Consider the following 19,546-nt stretch of genomic DNA (forward strand, 5'->3'; position numbering starts at 1 on the left):
CAGAGATACAGCTAAAATCATCTATACCCTCCCAAACTCCCTCAGTGGGAGTTTAATTCCCAAGCCAGAGCCTCTGTTTTTGGCAGCGTAACAGCGGGGGGGGGGGGGGGGGGGGAGGGGGGAGGGAGGGGGAGGCTTTAAAGAAGCTGCCTGTGGTCCTAGTGGAAGTGGGCAGGTGATTGGCAGGATTAACAGTTTGCTCAGGATTCTTCTGTGTCACTCGGGTCAGAGTGAGTTCATCCAGTACCCTGGAGGAACCCTCCTGTCTCCTCCAACTCAACTTTGGCCTTCCCCCTTCTGCCCACACCTCTTGGCCCATTCAGCTGTAAAACTATGCATACCAGCATGGTGTCCTTAGAGAGGGTCCCTCCCGATTCTCTCCACGCCTTTCTGCAATTACACACGTGCCTCACACTTCCCTGTTTCTGTAATCGTGCATGCCTGCATTCTTTGCACCAACACCTCTTTCTGCAGCCACACTTGCATTCGTTCACACTTCAACCCTTTCTGCAATCACACATCTGCACACTTGTTGCAATGAATTTGATTGACAAGATATTTGAGCCCATTATCCTCTCAAATGATAATCTGGATCCTGGTCCGGCGGTGCAGGCCTGTAATCATCTACGCATGAGGCAGATGCTGGAGAACCAAGCTGAAGACCAACCTGGGCCTTTTAGTTAGACCTTGTCTCAAAATAAAAAGTAAAAAGATCCTGGGGAGGCCGCTCAGTGGTTGAGAGCTTGCGTAGCACGTGTGAGATCCTAGGATTAATTCCAGTTAAACAAATCAAAATTGACAGGTCTAGAGAGATGGCTCAGGGCTTGAGACTACTGACTGCCCTTTCAGAGAACCTCACTGGGTTCCCAGCACCCATACACTAACAACAGTCTGTAACTTTGGTTCCAGAGAATGTAACACCCTCTTCTGGCCTCTGTAGATGCAGCACACAAACAGAACACAGACATGCATGCAGGCAAAACACCGGTGCATGTAAAAACAAAAACAAAAACAAACCAAACAAAAGGAAAACCCACTGAGGACCCTTGAATGACAGGTCTGAGCACAGGGCAATGGGCAGAGCTATGGAGTGGTGATGCCCCCAGCAGCAGCAGAGGAACACAGCAATCTGCTAAGTGAAGGGAGGAAAGTGTGCCATAGGAACTCAAGAACGGAGGCTGAGCCCAGCAGAGAGTCCATCCCTCCACACTGTAACCGAGGAGCAGCAGGAGTGGGCAGTGGTACTCAGTCCATCTCTCATGCTCCACCCCCAGTGCATCTCAGTGGGCCAGCTGTGAGTCAGAGGACAGAGAGAGCCAGTCCTGAGGGTTAGTCTTTGGGGATCAGTGCCTGAGGCTCAGGGTGCATGGGCATGATGAAAGAGAGAACCAGCATGGGAGTGCACAGCAAAGGAGGTGCTAGGTGGTGAAGGCAGAATGAATGCAAATGTCTATCTTCTGGAAACTTCCAGGTTATTAAGGGCAACCTGATCAGACAACTGTAACTGGAGGTTTCTCTCCTACCCACCAGTTTACGAATAACCACTCTGATGATTAATATTAATTACAAACTGTCTGGCCTATTAGTTCAGGCTTATTATTAACTAGCTCTTACAACTTAAATGAACCCATTTCTATTATTCTTTATTTTACGACAAGGCTTGTGCCTTGTTACCTCACATCTTGCTTCCCTGGAGACTTCTGGTATCTCCTCTTACTCCGCCTTTCTTCTTCCTATATCTCTGGATTTCCTGCCTAGCTCTATTCTGCCTGACTATTGGTCAAATCAGCTTCTTTATTAACCAATGGTAATAAAACATAACTCACAGCATACAGAGGGACATCCCACATCATTTCCCCTTTTCTGTATAATTAAAAAAGGAAGGTTTTAGCTTTAACATAGCAAAATAACAAAACAGTTACCAGGCAAGAATCACAGTTACAATATTTAGTCTGTTTGGATTTGGCAAAGTTAAAGAAAATATCATCTATCCTATCTTTGTGAATCTAAAGTTTCATATCTAATTTATCTTTTATCATAACTAAGGAAAACTATAGTTATAACTATCTAATCTTCAACTCCATCGAAGACCCCAGAAGATATATTATGTAAGTAAACAGGAAGTACATTGCAAGCAACTTCCAAAACTCTGGAAATGCCTGGATAGTCACCCCAAGTTCTTGTGTAACATTGGGACACCCATCTTCAGCCTACAGGCCTAGAATGTCTGGCAGACTTCTCAGTGACTCAGGAAATCTGTCCCACCTATATTGGCAGTTTGTCAGTCATTTTCTTCTGTGTTCTGCAGAATGTCTGGCAGACTTTTCCATGAAGCAGGAACCCTCAAGGGCTGTCTCATCTTGTTTTGGCAAGTTTAGCAGTCTCTTTCCTGTGGGTCCTGCATGTCTGGTTTATATTGCATACAGTCAAGCAGTCCAGGCAAGAACAGTTTCTTGCCCAAGTGGCTAGCCTTGTCACATTGAAAGCAAACTCCACAAGGAGCTTCTTTGATGCTTATCACCCTGTTGGAGTAATTGGTGCTACCAGGCACAGATGTGTCTCACTGTCAAGAAAAGCCTAAGTTCTTAAAACTTTTTTTGTTTTTGTTTTTTGAGACAGGGTTTCTCTGTAGCTTTGGAGCCTATCCTTGAACTAGCTCTTGTAGACCAGGCTGACCTTGAACTCACAGACTTAAAACATTTTAAATGTCATATTCTGTAGGTCTTTGAAGTGAAAATTACTTATCCATCTGAAATATATATCTGTATATCTAGAAAAATCAACATGACTATAAGTTTGACTACTATAGATGGTTATTAATTTGTATTTCTTAATTGTACATTACATTTTTAAATGAGCTGCATAAATATAATACCTTAAGCAAGAATAGAAATATACATATAGTATAACAAAATTGACCTTAAATTTGTATCAATAAACCAAAATCCATACAAATGTAAAGTATTTTGAGATTAATAATTGTCTTTTTATCCTATATTGCCCTAGATATAACAAACATCCATAACCTACCAAATAACCAAAGACCATCCATAGCCCCCAAATCTTGGGAATGTGGATATTGTTTTATTCAAACTGTTTCCTGCTGTCTGTGGGATGAAGTATCTTTAGGGTCCCAAGAAAATTTGAGATAGTAGCCAAGTCCTGACTGGGGTATCTTGTGTGATTGGTCCATCTCATCCAGCAGCCTTGAAGCTGTTGTGGATGTTGGATCACCTGGGCCATCCAGACTCTCTGTGTTTTCCATCTTTATGCAGCTTATATTTTCAGATTACTTTTACTGTCTCTTTAAAGACTTTATTTTTAAAAAATATTTATTTCTATAACTGCCTATACTCCTTTTCTTTCTCTCCCAAGCCTACATACATTTTTTAAAAACTCACTGTGACCCATGTAGAGCTTTCTTTTTGTCTGAATCTGTCTTTATTGCGTATCTGTAATCCTTTTCTGTTCACTGCTTTAAATTGCTAAGTGGGTGTGGCTAGGACCAGAGCAGCTAGCTACTTTGGCTGTTGGTTCTGCCCAACTTAGCTTATCAACATGGTAGAGGTAGCAGTGAGCGTCATGCTTAAACACACACACACACACACACACACACACACACACACACACACGCCATCAGGTAGCATGTAGCCGGCCCACAAACTTTTGTTTTGTCTGTATGAGCAAAAGCTAAATCTACCACACAGCACGCGGCTGATTAGCTTCTCTGTACCTAGGCTGGTGTGAGACTATGGAAAGCCACCATGTCCCTTAGCTCATGGAGGCTTGTGGACAGTTCCATCTTGCAGGCAGCTGTTGGGAGACACATCTCTGCGTGCTGCGGCTGGCCCAAGACTGTGAGACTAGGAAGCCCCGTGCAGCTACATTTCTGTGCGTTGTGCATTCAGAACCTCTTTTTTTTTTTTCTTTTTTTTTTTTTTTTTTTTTTCAGAACCTCTTTTTTTTAAGTTTTCTCAGGCTCTATGTAAATTTGAGAGCCTCATGTTGGTACACCATTTATAACTGGAGGTTTCTCTCCAGCCCACCAGTTCCCAAATAACCACTCTGAGGCCTATTAGCTCAGGCTTATCATAAACTAACTCTTACAACTTAACCCATTTCTCTTATTCTATATTTTACCATGAGGCTTGTGGCTTGTTACCTCACATCTTACTTCTCTGGCAACTGCTGGTGTCTCCTCTGACTTTACACTTCTCCCTGTATCTCTGTTTGGATTTCCTGCCTGGCTCTATTCTGCCTGGCTATTGACCAAATCAGCTTCTTTGACCAAATCAGCTTCTTTATTAACAAGTGATAATGAAACATACTCACAGCATACAGAAAGACATCCCACATCAGACAGCTACTTGCAGTCCCAGAAGGAATTGAATGTGTGTCTCTGTTATTGTCCAACAGCAAATGATATACCAGGGATGAGTATCCCTGGTAGTTTCCTCTCGGTGGCCTGTCTGTGTACAGTCTTCCCCCAGGGTGTTGATGAGACCTGGAACTTGCTTCTGCAGACACCACAGAATGTGGCAGAGGTTATGGGGTGTCTCTGATTTGAGAGGCTATGTTGTGTAAAACTCCCAGTTAGCTGACTGGAGGAGACTCCCCTTTCTGGCTTGATGGAATAAGAGGCACACTATGGAAGACCCTGGAACAGGAGCTGTGGGCAACTTATAGAAACCATGGCCCAAGACCTGCTACTGTCCTCAGACAGCATCCAGCAAAGACCGAGAGCACCCGTCATATAGCAGCCAAGACAGGAATTCTGCCCAGCACCCATGAGTTGGAAGGCCGTTCTTCAGTTGAGCGCTCAGAAGAAAGCATTGTCCGTGACTCCCTGACAGCAGCGTGTCTTGCAGAAGCACAGGATAACGAGTGTGTGTGGGCTTAAGCTGCCGGATTGTGGAATCTATTCTACAGTGAAGAATTCATACAGCATGTAGGCAAATGTCAGTGGTGCTGGGGGTAATGAATTCTGCGGAGATCTGGGGGCAATCCCTCTATTAGAGGTCTACAGAACTCAACCAAAACTGTGGATTCCCCTCTTTATGTACCCTAAACCCATCCTGCTGGGAGAACAGACGTAATTCAGACCTAACTGGTTCTTCTCCAAAAGATGACTGTCCTTTGGGCGGTGTGAACAACACCCATTCATTACAAATCATTGGTAAGGGCAGATGGTTTTTATATCTTTTCAAACATTTTATTACATTTTAACTTGTGTATGTGGGTAGTATGTGTATAGTGTGTTGTGTATGTGTGTATGGTGTATGTGTTGTGTGTGTATGGTGTGTGTATGTATGGTGTATGTGTATGGTATGTGTGTATGGTGTGTGTGTGTATGGTGTGTGTGTGTATAGTGTATGTGTGTATGGTGTGTGTGTGTATGGTGTATGTGTGTATGGTGTGTGTGTGTGTGTATGGTGTGTGTGTGTATGGTGTGTGTATGTATGGCGTGTATATGTATGGTGTATGTGTATGGTATGTGTGTATGGTGTGTGTATGTATGGCGTGTATATGTATGGTGTATGTGTATGGTGTGTGTGTGTATGGTGTGTGTGTGTATGGTGTGTGTGTATGGTGTGTGTGTATGGTGTGTGTGTGTATGGTGTGTGTATGTATGGCGTGTATATGTATGGTGTATGTGGTGTGTGTGTATGGTGTGTGTATGTATGGTGTGTGTATGTATGGTGTGTGTATGTATGGTGTGTGTATGTATGGTGTGTGTGTGTATGGTGTATGTGGTATGTGTGTATGGTGTGTGTGTATGGTGTGTGTGTGTCCCACCGATAAGTACACAGAACAGCTGAGACACAGCCGGTCTTCACACTGTTGTGCCTGTCACTTACCTGTGACTATAAGGAAATGGCCCAAATGTCCGGTAGCACAGGAAGTAGGGCCAGGCCATAAGACCCCAAGGCCCACCCTGGTGACGCTCTCCTTCAAGTAAGCCTTAATCTCCATCTCCTCAAGGACACACAATCTTCCCAAACGCGTCACCAGCTGGGGACACATGAGCCTGTGGGGGACAGTTCACGTTCTAACCACAGTGTAACTAACATGCAGGATGGCTGGGGACAGTTCTCTCCCAGGAACCAAGTAATCCCTCTGGGACTATAAAAGCCAGACACAGAGAGGAAGCATCCAGCTCAGGCCCAGCTTCCTGGCTTGACTCCTCTGTGCCCTACAACCACAGCGCATCTTCCGCAGCAGGGACCTGACGCTGAGTGCTGGGAATGACACCCACGGCACTGCCGGGCCTTTATGTATGTGGGGCCCAGAGATGTCTTGTCAGCTCCTAGGGACATAGCCTAACCATGGCACTGAGATTTTCACCCACCAACCGTATCGCCCCTGCGCGGTGACATTTTTCCCCCATGTTGAGTGTCACCATTCAAACTCTTCAGTTGCTGGTTTCATAGACGCTGTTACCAACTGTTAAGATACTCAAGGGTTTTCCATTATAAACTATTTTCAGAGGGTGGCCAGGGTCTGTCCTGACACCCTGTTACAGGAGTCTGGGTGACACATGAGTGGCTTTGCCACTGAAAGCCCTATCAGTGGGTGATGGTGCTCACAGAAGCTTCACCCTTTGAGCCCCTGGAGGGAGGCAGGTGCATGGGTCTTCTCGCCTTCAGTAATTGCTTGCTGATCATGTGCCCACTGGGGAGGGGCCTTTGACTTTCTCTTGGGAGTCTCATAGTCCTCTGCCCTCTCCAGGAGGGAATGCTTCAACCCAGAGGAAATGTCCATGAAGATTTGCGTGCGCATGGGTAGGGGTTCCTTCTAGCTCCTGCAGACATGTCTTAGAATCCCCTAAACTCTGAATCCACATAGCATTCTCATGTGATTGACGTCTGAGTATACTGTACACCTGGACAGCTGCACACAGCAGCACTGTCTGGGCCAATGTAGCCTCTGTCTAGAGAGAAACCAGGTCTGTCTTACGTATGTTAGTCCCATGTCTGAAGGCAAGAGCCAAAGCATTGAGAATGCAGTCGTATGAGAAGGGCATGGAGGTCATGGGATCAGAGTAGCTGCTGGCCCACCACCCACCGGATCCCGTTAAGGGATTAAGGAACTGCAAACTGGGTAGAAATCCTCTCTTCTGCAGCTCAAGGCTTTAATCTTGGCACCACAGGTCTCTAAGCTTATTCTATTTCTGTTCCTTGTCATTCCAGCTGGTGTAAGGATTTGGCTTTAATACCAGTCCTAGCATCCCCTGGTCTGGATGTGAGTTACAGCCTGCTCACCTCCCTTTACAGTGGTCTACACTGTCTGACTCACCGGGTTGCCTTTGCTTAGGCTGGTGAGAAGAGAAGGCGGGGCTCCAGAAAGCCGAGCCACCCTTGTGCAGGGGGAATTAGGGAAAAGGACCCACCTGTCCATCTAGGGCAGTGTCTCGTGGGCCTGGACCATGGGCAACGTCGTGGAGGGCAAGTCAGTGGAGGAGCTGAGCAGCACCGAATGCCATCAGTGGTACAAGAAGTTCATGACCGAGTGCCCCTCCGGCCAGCTCACCCTCTATGAATTCCGCCAGTTCTTTGGCCTCAAGAACCTGAGCCCCTCAGCCAGCCAGTATGTGGAACAGATGTTCGAGACCTTTGACTTCAACAAGGTGGGTAGAGGATGGGGCCGTGATTCTTGGGGGAGGCCTCCAGAAGTGGGAACAGCTGGGGGCGAGGGGCACGAACGGAGAAAAGAGCACCCATCCTAACAGTTGCTTCAGGTTTTCACCGTTTGTGAAGCTGAGTCTTATTGTGGAGCCAAGACCGGCCTTCACCCCATGGTGATCCTCCTGCCTCGGCTTCCAGGTTCATAAGTTACAAGTGTACGTTGCTGTGTGCAGCGTTAGCTACCAGGGAGCTTGGGCCAGTTGGTTTTCCCAGCATCTTGTTTGTTTAGAAGGTGGATCTCGACATTAGAGGTTTGATTCAGCAGATGTTAAGTGTCTCCACTTTAGGCCTTGCGGGTGCAGCAATAACAAGACCCCTTCACAGTGGAAAGCAGAGGTCAGAGGATGAATGCGTGGCTGTTCTCTGTCCTCTTGCTATTTACCTCAGTGGTTTCCAAGACAGGTGTGAGCTCATCCGAGCTGCCTGCCACTGAGCTCCACAAGGTGCCGGTTCTGGGTGAGGGTGATGCTTATGCAGAGACCTCCAGAAGATCCCTGGATGTGAGGGGTGAAGCCAGAAGGGGGTGGAGAGAGAGAGAGAGAGAGAGAGAGAGAGAGAGAGAGAGAGAGAGAGAGAGAGAGAGAGAGAGAGAGAGGAGCAGAGAGGAGGGAGGGGAGAGGAGAGAGGACAGGAGAAAGGAGGGGAGGGGAAGAGAGAGGTGGGGAGAGGAGGGGAGGGGAGAAGAGGGGAGGAAAGGGGAGAGAAGAAAGGAGAGGAGGGGAAGAGAGAGGAGAGGAGGGGAGGGGAGAGGAGGGGAGAGGAGAGAGGAGAGGAGAGAGGAAAGGAGGGGAGGGGAAGAGAGAGGAGAGGACAGATGAGGGGAGGGGAGGGGAGAGGAGAGAAGAAAGGAGAGGAGGGGAAGAGGGGGAGGGGAGGGGAGGGGAAGGAGAGGAGGGGAGAGGAGAGACGAGAGGTAAAAGGAAAGGAGGGGAGGGGAGAGAAGAGGAGAAAGGAGAGGAGGGGAAGAAAGGAGAGGAGAGGAGGGAAGGGGAGAGGAGAGGAGGGGAGAGGAGAGAGGAGAGGAGAGAGGAAAGGAAGGGAGGGGAAGAGAGAGGAGAGGAGAGAGGAGGGGAGGGGAGGGGAGAGGAGAGAAGAAAGGAGAGGAGGGGAAGAGGGGGAGGGGAGGGGAGGGGAAGGAGAGGAGGGGAGAGGAGAGACGAGAGGAAAGAGGAAAGGAGGGGAGGGGAGAGAAGAGGAGAAAGGAGAGGAGGGGAAGAGAGGAGAGGAGAGGAAGTGAGGGGAGAGGAGAGGAGAGGAGAGGAGAGGAGAGGAGAGGAGAGGAGAGGAGAGGAGAGGAGAGGAGAGGAGAGGAGAGGAGAGGAGAGGAGAGCAGGACACTGAGCTGCAGCGGAGGCTAAACTGGGCCCGGCTGGGCCGGGCTGGGCAGGCACACCATACCTGAGTCTCCACGATATTCTGAGTATTAGGACTGGGTGCAGACTGGGACCCAAATATCTAACTCCCAACTCCCAGTGAACTTGCTTCACCTTTCCCCACGGCAGCCTGACGGTGCAGGTGGAGAGCAAGTTGCCTGTTTCCCTGGTAACTACCCAGATGCACTGAGTGAGACTTCTGGAGATGCCAGAGGGACAGGGAAGGACAGCCTTGAGCCGTGATTGGACCTAGGTCCTGCTCATCCGCCTGGATCTGTTTCCAGGATGGGTACAGTTGGTTAAGTTTTTCATTGGAGCCGGGTGTGATGGTGCACATTGTTAGTCCCAGCACTCGGGAGGCAGAGGCATGCTGGCCTCTGTGATACCAGTCAGGACTACATAGTGGGACCCTGTCTGGGATGTGGGGAAGGCAAAGAGAGAGAGACAGAGTTGAGAGAGAGACAGAGATAGATTTCTTGGAGCTCATCCATCAAGCTGCCAGCTCTGCACAACAGTCAGGTATAATGATGGAGGACCCCAAACCCACAGACCTGCTTCCCCACCTTGTGCTCTGTTGGTTACCATGGCCTCACACGGGACAGGGGGTCTCTCAGCGATGTGGGGTCACATGCCCACTGTGGTCAGGGCTTCTAGGGGACACAAAGATCCTCCTGCAGTTATTTAAAACTCACTAATAGGTGAGTTAAGAGGCTAGATCGGATTATGAGCTAAGGAGCAGCTCAAGGGCAGAGTCCCGGTGACCAAGGGCTCTTCCGATGGGGGAGGTGAACCTCAGAGCCTGAAATAGGGTGCTGAGGGAAAGGGGTCAGCAGGGTACACACCGCGAGTGCTCCAGGGGAAGCAGTGGTCCTTCCTGGCCAGGTTGGGAGGGGCCCAGGACCTGATCTTTGAACACACTGAGACATCCTCTCTCCACCTGCTGAGGAAGCCCTTTGGGTAGGAAGAGTCAAGCCACACACCACCCAGCTCCCCTACATTCACCTTTGTCACGTGTGTGCCGTCTCTTTAGTTTCTGTCACATGGTATCTGGAACTCAATCTTTCCCCTCAAAGTTGGGAGCAGGGCTCAGGGCTCATGCTGAATCCCAGCACGTGGGAAGTAGAGGCAAGAAAATGTCTACGATCATTCTCAGCTGCACAGTTAGTTAGCAGTCTGCCTGGGATGCATGAGACCCCATCCTTGCCCCCCAAACCCCAAATATTCTCAGCTGCACAGTTAGTAAACAGTCCACCTGGGATGTATGAGACCCCATCCCCTCTACCCCAAAACTTCTGAACATCCTCAGCTACACAGTTACCAGTCTGCCTGGGAAGCATGAGACACCATTCCTGCCTCCCCCTCCTCCTGCCCCTCACAAGACCTCCCAAGCAACCTCAAAGCCAGTCAATTTTTTGTCTCTACCCAACCTGGCTCCTGCCTCCAAGCCTCACCAGCCCACTCCTGGTTTCCTGGTTTAAACTTTATTAAGAAAATTGGGTCTGCCATTTCTGCCTTTCTTGGACATGGCTTTCCAATCAGAGCAGTTTTCATTTTTAGATTTTATTTTTGGACTGGAGAGTTGGCTCAGCAGTAACGAGCTCCTGCCAAGGACTTGGGTTCAATTCCCAGCACCCAAATGGTGCAAATGACCTCCTGTTCCAGAAGACTCAACTCGCTCTTCTGGCCTCCTTGGGCAAGATATACATGCAGGCAATTACCCACATAGATGAAAATTATTTTTATTAATTCATATTTATAAATTTAAAAATTCATTCATTTGATTTCTTAATTTCTTTTTCTTTTCCTTTCTTCCTCCCTCCCTCCCTTCCTTCCTTCCTTCCTTCCTTCCTTCCTTCCTTCCTTTCTTTTCTTTTCTTTTTCCTTTTTCAAGACAGGGTTTCTCTGTAGCTTTGGAGTCTGTTATGGAACTAACTCTTGTAGACCAGGCTGGCCTTGGACTCACAAAGATCCACCTGCCTCTGCCTCCTGAGTGCTGGGATTAAAGGTGTGTGCCACCACTGCCCAGCTGATTCCTTGTTTTCTGGTGCTAGATGTTAACTAACTCTGAGCTCTCTGGTCTGACTCTTCTTTCTGGGGTGGGTTTTGAGGGGACAGGGACTGACCTCGTTTATTGCTGTCTGACTCTTCTTGCTGAGGTGAGTTTCGAGGGTCCAGGTACTGACCTTGTTTATCGCTGTGGCTCCAGCTCTGGGTCGGTGCCTGGAACATGGTAGGTGCTGCGTAAGGGTTAGTTATGTGAGGAAGTGAATACAAGAGAATCCTGAGCTTTCTGGGCTAATATGGATTTTATTTATTTTAGTTTTTAAGACAGGGTTTCTCTGTAGCTTTGGAGCCTGTGCTGGAACTTGCTCTTGTAGACCAGGCTGACCTTGAACTCACAAAGATCCTCCTGCCTCTGCCTCCCAAGTGCTGGGATTAAAGGTGCGTGCCACCATCCCCCGAGCAATAGGGATTTTATAATAAACATTAATTTAATTCAGCAATTATTATAATGAAGAGCACAGTCAGGCATGTCAGTGCATGCTTGCAATTTCAGCACTGATCTGGCTGAGGCAGGAGAATCACCACAAGTCTGAGGCTAGCTTGGGCTGTATAACAAGACTCTATCACACACACACACACACACACACACACACACACACACACACACACGCATGCACATGCACACACACGCACATGCACACAAACAGAATCTGGATAATAGCCAATATACCTCCCCACACCAGTGTATTCAGTTACTCTGTGGGCCACACTTTCTTGACCTTGACCGTTGGCATCAGCACCGGGCACTTTAATAGCCTGGCCTTAAGATGGGACACATTCCTGACCACTTACTTTCAAAGTGGAGAGAGGTTAAGCAGAGCTGTTCAAATGACAGCTGAGGACGGGGTCTCATAATCTAGGCTAGTCCCAAAGTCACTACCATGGCTGAGGATAACTTTGAACATTTTTTTGTGGTTGTTTTTGTTTTTTTTTTTTTTTGAGACAGTAACAGTCCTAGCTGTCCTGGAGCTCTCTCTGTAGACCAGGCTGGCCTCGAACTCACAGAGATCCACCTGCCTCTGCCTCCTGAGTGTTGGGTTTAGAGACATGCACCACCACTGCCCAGCTGACTTTGAAATTGTTCTCCCTGCTTTGTGCACCCCTGTACCTGGTTTATACACCTGGTTTGGGAATCAACCCCAAAACCTGAAGCATGCTCAGCCACACTCTACCAACTGAGCTGCACCCCCAGTCCTGGCTTTTGTTTTTGTGACAGAGTCTCACTGTGTAGTTCAAGGCTGGCCTTGAACTGTGTCTGACCCTTCTATCTGCCCCTGGGTGCTGGTGTTACAGGTGTGTGCCACCGTGCTTCATTATCCAAGAGCCTAGCTTTGTAGATAAAGTTTTATTAGAGCATACTCTACTCATTAAGAATTACAGGGCTGGGCCATAGCTCAGTGGTGGAATGCTTGCCTCGTGTGCCCAAGGCCCTGAGTTCTGTGGATGCATCTTGGCTGGTAGACTGTGCAGCTTGCTCAAGGCTTGGGGCTCAGTTCACCACATAGACTGGCTGTGATGGAGCCCACCTGTCAGCTTTGTACTCAAGAGGTGGAAGAAGGAGAATTAGAAGGTCAAAGTTATTTGGGGTACATGGGGACCAGCCAGGCTTAGAGACTTTTTTTTTAGAGGCTTGGGTTTCTAGTCTCAGTACCATCAAACAATTTTCTTGGTTGCACAGAGATGACAGTGGCTGCTGCTTGAACCAGGGCCGAAATTCTGGCTCACCTGACTCTTTTAAAAGTTAGTTATTCCAGTAAGAAGACCTCTGGGTACCAGGTTCACGGAGGAGGGGGAAACCAGGGAGGCAAAGGAGAAGCCTGCGCCCTGCCCCCGCCAGTCTTTCTAGGGCACCGCTCTCCAGAGTCATTGCACCATACACAGGTCCAGCTTGTCCTTTCGGTCTGTGTTTAAATGTTGGTGTAAAGTTTAGAAGACCCTGTTCAAGGTCTTCTAAATGACCAAACCTTGGTCATTCAATTGTGTGGCTTCATCTCTTTCAAGTTCAGCTTGAGTGGGGACAGAAATGGGCAACTCCTGGGAGTGGCCATGGAATGAGATGAGCGGTCGAGATTCTCAGCACAGGAAGCCATGGGAAGTGATGGGAGAAAAGGACTAAGGGCTAGGGAACAACCAAGCCAGTAAAATGCTCGCCATTCAAGTGTGAGGGTCTGGATTTATCCCCATCCCCCATGTGAAAAACTGGATGCACAACTATAACTTCAGCCCTGGGGAAGGAGTCAGAGATAGGTGGGTTCCTGGAGCTCCTAGCCAGCAGTTTAGCTGACCAATGAGTTCCAGCTCCCATGAGAGACCCTCTCTCATAAAATGATGTGGCGATCAACAGAGGACACCCCGCACCAACCTCTGACCTCTGAAAGTGCAGACATGGATACACACGCACACACATGCATGCACACACACACATGCATGCACACAGACACATACGCACATACACACACGTGCACACATAGACACAAGTACACATCACAGCTGTTCAGTTACTGAGGAGGAATCCATTTCACATCTTTTACTTAAATTATTATTCTTTTTTGAGATGTGTGTCTGTGGTCTGATACTATATAGCCCAGTCTGGCTTTAAACTTGAAACAATCCTCCTGCCTCAGCCACATCCTAATGGGAATATAAGTGTGTACCGCCCTGCCCATGCCACAGTCTTGAATATTCATATTGCCTTTCCCATCTCCCTTGAGGAAATGAGAACTCAGTGAGGCCCTGGGACTTGTCCAAGGTCATGTCTTCCCAAGAGGTGACTTTGACCTTTTTGGTTTTTCTGTTGTTTCTTTGTAACAGTAATAGAAGGTGCTTGTAAAAATGTTCAGTAACTCAAGAAGACAAAAAGGGAAAATCAAGGTATCAGGGCTGGAGGCACTCACTCTTATCCTAGCATCCAGGAAGCAAGGCAGGAAGATCCTGTGTTCCAGATCAGCCTGGGCTACATAAGACCCTGCTTATTTATTGTTATACATCAAGTAATTTTCTCTCTTCTTCAAGCACTGCTGCATAGAGGCCTTGTTCCACCCTGGGAGGTATGTTGGGCAAAGACATTGAGCTAAGGTTTTTGTGAAAGCCTTTGAACACAAGACAATACCATTCAAATGCTCACTGTGAGCCTGATACTTGTGTTGCTCAGGGTGGTCAAGGTCTTGCTTAAGGCCAAAGGCCAAAGAGACCAGGGAATCTCAGAGACTGTCTTGCTTCAGCTGTGCCATATCCCTGCTAGCTCCCCTTGCATGCATCCCATGACAGCGATATCATTACTGATTCAGATGGCCTTCCCACGGGCAGCTCTGCCTGCCATAGACTTCTTCATTTACAGCTCCGATCTGCCTGCTTGGGTCTCTCGGTTCCCGAGTTATGGTTGGAAGTGGAGGAGCTGTTCTCGCCCCGCCTTGACATGCTGGGGTTGAGCAGAGGACAGGAGCAGGGCGGCAGGGGCCCTGGAGGATTGTCCTACAAACAGGTCTTGTGCTCCTTGAGGATGTAGCTGAGTGACAGCATGTGTGAGGTGCTTGAGGCCCTAGGTTCAATCCCCAGTATAGCAACAACTTCATGTACATATGAAAATCACGTGTTCCTCCATGACCAACCCCCTCAAGACTCAGTGGAGGTGTCACCTTCTCTTGAAGGACTATCTGAACCCCATTCTGTCCCGCCTTTGCAGAGTTGGGGTGATGATACCTGTGATGGCATAGGCGTCTTCCCCTGCCCCCAAAGGGACTTGGTACTGGTCATATGAGGAGTAATCCTGGGCTGGAGAGATGGCTCAGTGGTTTAGAGCGCTTGCTGCTCTTCCAGAGGACCCGAGTTCACTTCGCAGCCCCATGTGAGCTGCTCATAATGGCTTGTAACTCCAGCTCCAGCAGATCTGACCCCTGTGCATCTGCACTCACGTGCACGCACGCGCGCGCGCGCGCGCGCGCACACACACACACACACACACACACACACACACACACACACACACACACGAGAATAGATGCTGGAGAGGGGGCTCAGTGACTGATGTGTGCTGCTCTTTCAGAGGACAGAGTTTAGTTCCCAGCACTAACACCAGGGTACTCACAGCTACTCCAGGGGCTAATGCTCTCCTCTTCTGACCTCCAAGGACACCCACACATATGGCAAACACTTACACAGGCACACTAATAACAATAAACACATTTTTAGAAATTTACTTATTTTTTGTTTTATGTGCTTTGGTGTTTTGCCATGGGTGTCAGGTCCCCAGGAACTGGAGTTACAGACAGTTGTGAGCTGCCACGTGGGTGCTGGGAATTGAACTAGGATCCTCTGGAACAGTAGCCAGTGTTCTCAAAACCTAAGCCATCTCTCCAGCCCAATAAATAAACTTTTTTTTTTTTTTTGGTTTTTCGAGACAGGGTTTCTCTGCAGCTTTAGAGCCTGTCCTGGAGTTAGCTCTTGTAGGCCAGGCTGGTCTTGAACTCACAGAGATCCGCCTGCCTCTGCCTCCCGAGTGCTGGGATTAAAGGCGTGCGCCACCACCGCCCGGCATAAATAAACTTTTTAAAGAAAGCAAACAGAGCTGGGTGTGGTGGCACACACCTTTAATCCCAGCACTTGGGAGCAGAGGCAGGCGGATCTCTGAGTTTGAGGCCAGCCTGGTCTACAAAGGTAGTTCCAGGATGGCCAGGGCTACACAGAGAAACCCTACCTCAAAATAAAACCAAAAAAGAAAAAGCAAGGCAACAACAAACAGCGCACGCTGACTTCCTGTGCTCTGCTGTGCCTGCTGCTCAAGCTACAGGAGCTTGTTTCATCCAAAGCAATCCTGGCAGTGGGTACCACTGCCTCTCTTCTACACAAGGAAGCCGAGAGCCAAAGAAGTCTTTTGTCCCACGTCCTAAAACTCCGAGATGGCCAAGAGGCAGGATACAAACCCACACCTCCAACACCGCACTCCTGCAGGACTCCTGAAGGGCAACTGTTTCACTGAGCCCCAAGTTCTCCCAGTCTTCCTCAGCACACAACAGGGCTCAGCAGAGCTTGAAGCCAAGAGGAAAGAGCCAAGCCAGCAACTCAAGAGCGCTCCCGAATGAATCATGTTTCCAGCCCTGTCTCCTGCTTTTCCTTCTCCCACCTGCTTAGGCTGTGAGAAGGGAAGCAGTGGGGTGGATCTGACAGGTTTGATTAACAGCCTCTGAGGAAGATGAGAGGCAGGCAATGCTGAAGTCTCCAGAAGGGCACATATTGGTGGGACAACGAGCTGGCTTCTGCTCTTTTCTGCTTAGCATCTGAGGGCTTTTGGATGCAGGGGTGGGGTGGAGTGTGAGGAGGGAGGGTGTGAGGTGGGCAGAGGCCTTGGGGTGGGGTTCTGACAGAAGCTGGAGGGGCTCTGAGTAGGGTGGGCAGAGACCTGGTGCTTACCCCGCCTTGCCCCTCTCCCCTTGCGCAGGATGGCTACATTGACTTCATGGAGTATGTGGCGGCCCTCAGCCTGGTCCTCAAGGGCAAGGTGGAACAGAAGTTACGCTGGTATTTCAAGCTCTACGATGTGGATGGCAACGGGTGCATAGACAGGGATGAGCTGCTCACCATCATCCGGGTAACTCCAGGTGCAGAGGGCTGGACCAGTGGTGCGCGGTGGGTGGTCAGGGGCGGGTGCCCCGGGCTGAGAGTCCCAGGATAGAAACTGCAGCCCAGAATTGAGATGGGATTTGGGACCTCAGGATGACAGCTTTCTCACCAGCTGATGATCTGGACCTCAGTTTCCTCACTGGCACCAAGGCTTTGCTAAACCTCCACTCTTTACGTGTGTGAGTGTGTATATGTGTGACGTCAGAGCAGGGTGTCAAGTGTCTTGCTCTGTCGTTCTGTCTTCTTGAGACAGGGTCTCTCACTGTGGCTAGGTTGGTGACCAGGAGGCCCCAGCAGGCCTCTTGCCCCACCCCCGCCCCAGCCCAGGGTAATCACAGCTGGCTTTTCACCTGGGCAGCAAGCACATTTTCACCTGGGCAGCAAGCACATTTTACCGCCACCTCAGCATTTGATTTTTGAGACGAGTCTCACTCTGTAGACCAGGCAGGCCCGGAACTCACGGAGGCCTGCCCGTCTCTGCCTCTGCCTCCCTAGCACAGAAATTAAAGTCATGAGCCACCGCGGCACCTCCTAGCCCTTGCTTTGAATGACAGGATCTTACATTGTAGTAAAGACTGGTTCGCAACTACTTGGCCGTATTGATCTCGAATTTGAGGCAATTCTGCCTCAGTCTCCCAAGCGCCTGAGGCCCTAGTACCACCATCTCCACTCTGAACGGCTCTTGAGTTCTGACAAGTTCACTCGGCTGCCTCTCCCACCACGGAGACGGATCCCCTCACTTCTGTCTGTCCTCCCAGGCCATCCGAACCATTAATCCCTGGAGCGACTCATCCATGAGCGCGGAGGAGTTCACAGATACCGTGTTTGCCAAGATCGACATCAACGGGGATGGTGAGGGGGCCGAGGAGGGGTTCCCCGAGGGTTGGCGGCATCCCTGGACAGGAGCAAGAGAGGAGAAGGAAAGGGGACCTTCTGCTGGTCACCTCCTCTACCCTCTTCTGCGGCTCAGAACTGGATTTTAGGGATCCCTGCACTAGATCTTGGGTTCTAGACCAAAGCCCCCAAAGCTGGCTCTGTCCCTGCCCTTGGCAAGCAACTAGCTCTGAGCCCTGGACTACTGAGACCTTATCCTGCGAATCCCTTTCTCTCCATCCCAGGGGAACTGTCTCTGGAGGAGTTCATGGAAGGCGTCCAGAAGGACCAGATGCTGCTGGACACGCTGACCCGAAGCCTGGACTTGACCGGCATTGTGCGCAGACTCCAGAACGGTGAACAGGAGGAGGAAGAGGCTGGCGACCCCGTAGCGGAGGCTGCGGGCTGAGCCTCACCCTGTGGCTTCTGTATGCTGAGGGTTGGCCCGGTGTGGTACCTGATGTGATTGTTTTGTTCTTGTCTTAGCATTACATAGAATCTCCTGAACTCAGAGGCTCCGCTTCTTTCTTTGGGTGCATAGTGCCAGGGGAGGTGGGGGGAGCAGTAGCGTGGAGATGAGAGCCCCGCACAGAGAATGGGCCTTGGTCCCTCCTTCCTGCTAGGTACTTTCTAGTGCTTATCTCTCCGATCTGATGCCCCTCTCTGGACCCGTCATATCTTCTTGCCCATCTTCCCTGCTGTATTTCCCAGGCCACTTCCTTTTGGATGCGGGAGTTCTGATTGAGTTCCTGGAACTCTGATGGAATCCTGGCATCTGCTGACGCAGCTTTGGGCAGTCACACCTTGCCCTGACCCTGGAGCCCGTTTGTGTGGCTTCAAGTGATGAACGAACATTATTGAGCATGGACTGTCTGCTAGAGTTAGATGAGGCATCCTCCAGCCATGCCTCATCCACCTCCATGATTTGGGGGAACAAATCTCTTTTCCTACCTGGGATGCTCTTCATGTTTTCCATGGACCGTTTTTCAACTAAGTGATTTCTAAAGGAACCTTTATAGCCACATCCTAGGAAATAAGAAACCCCCAAGGGGCTGAGAGACAGCTCAGCAGCAAGAGCTAGTTGCTGTAGCCGAGGACCTAGCACCCACATGGCAGCTCACACATATCTGTAATTCCAGTCCCGGGGATTGGATACCCTCTCTGACCTCTGTGGACAATGCACACACATGGTGCACAGACATATGCAGGTGAAGCACCTGTGCACATAAAATAGAAATAAGAATAAAAAAAAGCAAAACAAAAAAAAAAAATAACCTGAAGTTCAAGCTGGGCACTGTCGTGCACACCTGTGATACCAGTACCCAAGGGACTGAGTCAGGGGGATTGACATGGGTCTCAACATGGGCTTCTGAAACTATCTCAACTGCCCCCCAAAGGAAAGCAAATAATCCCTCTGATGGAGGAGTGTCTATGTGTTACTTTCATTGGTTAATTAATAAAGAAACTGCTTGGCCCAACAGAACAGAAAATTAGGTAGGCGGAGTAAACAGAACAGAATTCTGGGAAAGAGTGAGGCAGACGCTTCAGGCAGTCGCCATGCCTCTCCTCTCCGAGATGGATGCAGGTTAAGATCTCTCCTGGTAAGCCACCCCTCGTGGTGCTATATAAATTACTAAATATGGGTTAAAGCAAGATATGAGAATCAACCAATAAAAAGCTACAGATAACGGGCCAGGGGTTAGGCAGTATTTAAATGAATACAGTTTCCGTGTAATTATTTTGGGTAAAGCTAGCCAGGTGGCGGGACACAGCCCCGCCGCTCCTTCTACATCCCTCCCCAAGGAACAAAAACAATAACAAAAAACCTGGGCTTATTGGCTCATACTTGTAATCTTAGGGCTCTGGAGCTGGAGGCAGGAGTTCTGACTAGCCTGGGCTATAGAGTGAGCTCCAGGCTAGCCTGAGCTACAGTGT

The 19,546-nt window shown here is 49.3% G+C and overlaps 1 protein-coding gene across 1 annotated transcript; it reads left to right on the forward strand.

Moving 5' to 3' along the window:
• The first annotated feature begins 7,426 nt into the window (after nt 1-7,426).
• On the forward strand, nt 7,427-18,020 carry Guca1a (guanylate cyclase activator 1A). Its single transcript, XM_038344282.1, has 4 exons — nt 7,427-7,627; nt 16,557-16,706; nt 17,497-17,590; nt 17,857-18,020. Exons 1-4 carry the CDS (start codon nt 7,427-7,429, stop codon nt 18,018-18,020), a joined length of 609 nt encoding a protein of 202 aa, XP_038200210.1.
• Nucleotides 18,021-19,546: the final 1,526 nt, after the last annotated feature.

This window comes from Arvicola amphibius, chromosome 9, assembly GCF_903992535.2.
Source record: "Arvicola amphibius chromosome 9, mArvAmp1.2, whole genome shotgun sequence".
NCBI classification, from domain to species: Eukaryota; Metazoa; Chordata; class Mammalia; order Rodentia; family Cricetidae; genus Arvicola; species Arvicola amphibius.